This window comes from Propithecus coquereli, unplaced genomic scaffold (genome assembly GCF_000956105.1).
Source record: "Propithecus coquereli isolate 6110/MARCELLA unplaced genomic scaffold, Pcoq_1.0 Scaffold84, whole genome shotgun sequence".
Lineage (NCBI taxonomy): Eukaryota > Metazoa > Chordata > Mammalia > Primates > Indriidae > Propithecus > Propithecus coquereli.
The window spans coordinates 5489903-5491116 of record NW_012154618.1 but is presented as its reverse complement, the minus strand read 5'-3'; the positions used below and the strand labels follow the sequence as shown (position 1 = coordinate 5491116).

General features: G+C 37.6%; 1 protein-coding gene across 1 annotated transcript in view; it reads left to right on the top strand.

Moving 5' to 3' along the window:
• The window catches only part of SMC3 (structural maintenance of chromosomes 3), a 56575-nt gene that overhangs the window by 33420 nt on the left and 21941 nt on the right, over window positions 1-1214 (top strand). Inside the window, exon 11 of the mRNA XM_012663928.1 lies at window positions 778-942. Coding sequence (XP_012519382.1) covers window positions 778-942 — 165 coding nt within the window. The remainder of the gene's footprint in view (window positions 1-777; window positions 943-1214) is intronic.

The window sequence follows — 1214 nt, the reverse complement described above, 5'->3', positions numbered from 1 at the left end:
GATCCAGCAATCCCATTACTGGGCATCTACCCAAAAGAACAAATGATACTCTATAAGACAGACACCTGCACCCGAATGTTTATAGCAGCACAATTCATGATTGCAAAGATGTGGAAACATCCCAAGTGTCCATTGATACATGAGTGGATTAATAAAATGTGGTATATGTATACCATGGAGTACTATTCAGCTTTAAGAAACAGGGATGATATAGCACCTCTTGTATACTCCTGGATAGAACTGGAACACATTCTACTAAGTGAAGTATCCCAAGAATGGAAAAACAAGCACCACATGTACTCACCATCAAATTGGTACTAACTGATCAACACGTAAGTGCACATATAAGAATAACATCTATCGGATGTCGGGCAGGGGGGGAGTAGGAGGGGACGGGTGTATGCATACACAAAGAATGCAATGCGCACCATCCGAGGGATGGACACACTTGAAACTCGGACTTGGGGGGAGGGGAGGGCAAGGGCAACATAGGTAACCTAAACATCTGTACCCCCATAATATGCTGAAATAAAAAAAATAAAAATAAACAAGGTTCAGGTTAACTTACATTTTTTGACCTTAGTGATAAGCCTTTTTGTACCAGAATTATAGAATGGTAACCATAAGGGGGAGTCATAGGGCTTGAGTATTGGAAAGACAGAGTAGTACTAAAACAGTAAATGAAAGAAAAAGAAGGGACAGAATTAATGATATCACAATTCTACCATTGTACTTTTAATTGCTTGACTCATTTTCTGTTCAATACTTTTTGAATAGGATATTGAGCGCCAAGTTAGAGAATTGAAAACAAAAATTTCAGCTATGAAAGAAGAAAAAGAACAGCTCAGTGCTGAAAGACAAGAACAAATTAAGCAGAGAACTAAACTGGAGCTTAAAGCCAAGGATTTACAAGATGAATTGGCAGGCAATAGTGAACAAAGGGTAAGTTAAAATGCTAACTATGAAAAGGCATAATATTCAGGTGAGTAGAAATTGCAGAAGACAGTCCTTTATTTGATGGGTTCATGTTTGAGTTTTTTGTAAAACCTTTGCCACATTAAAATAAATTTGCACTTAAGTAGCAACTTAGTACTATCTCTTTGTTTAAAACAATTTTGTACACACTTGAAACTTGGACTTGAGTGGGAAGTGGGGAGGCAAGGGCAACATACATAACCTAAACATCTGTACCCCCATAATATGCTGAAATTTAA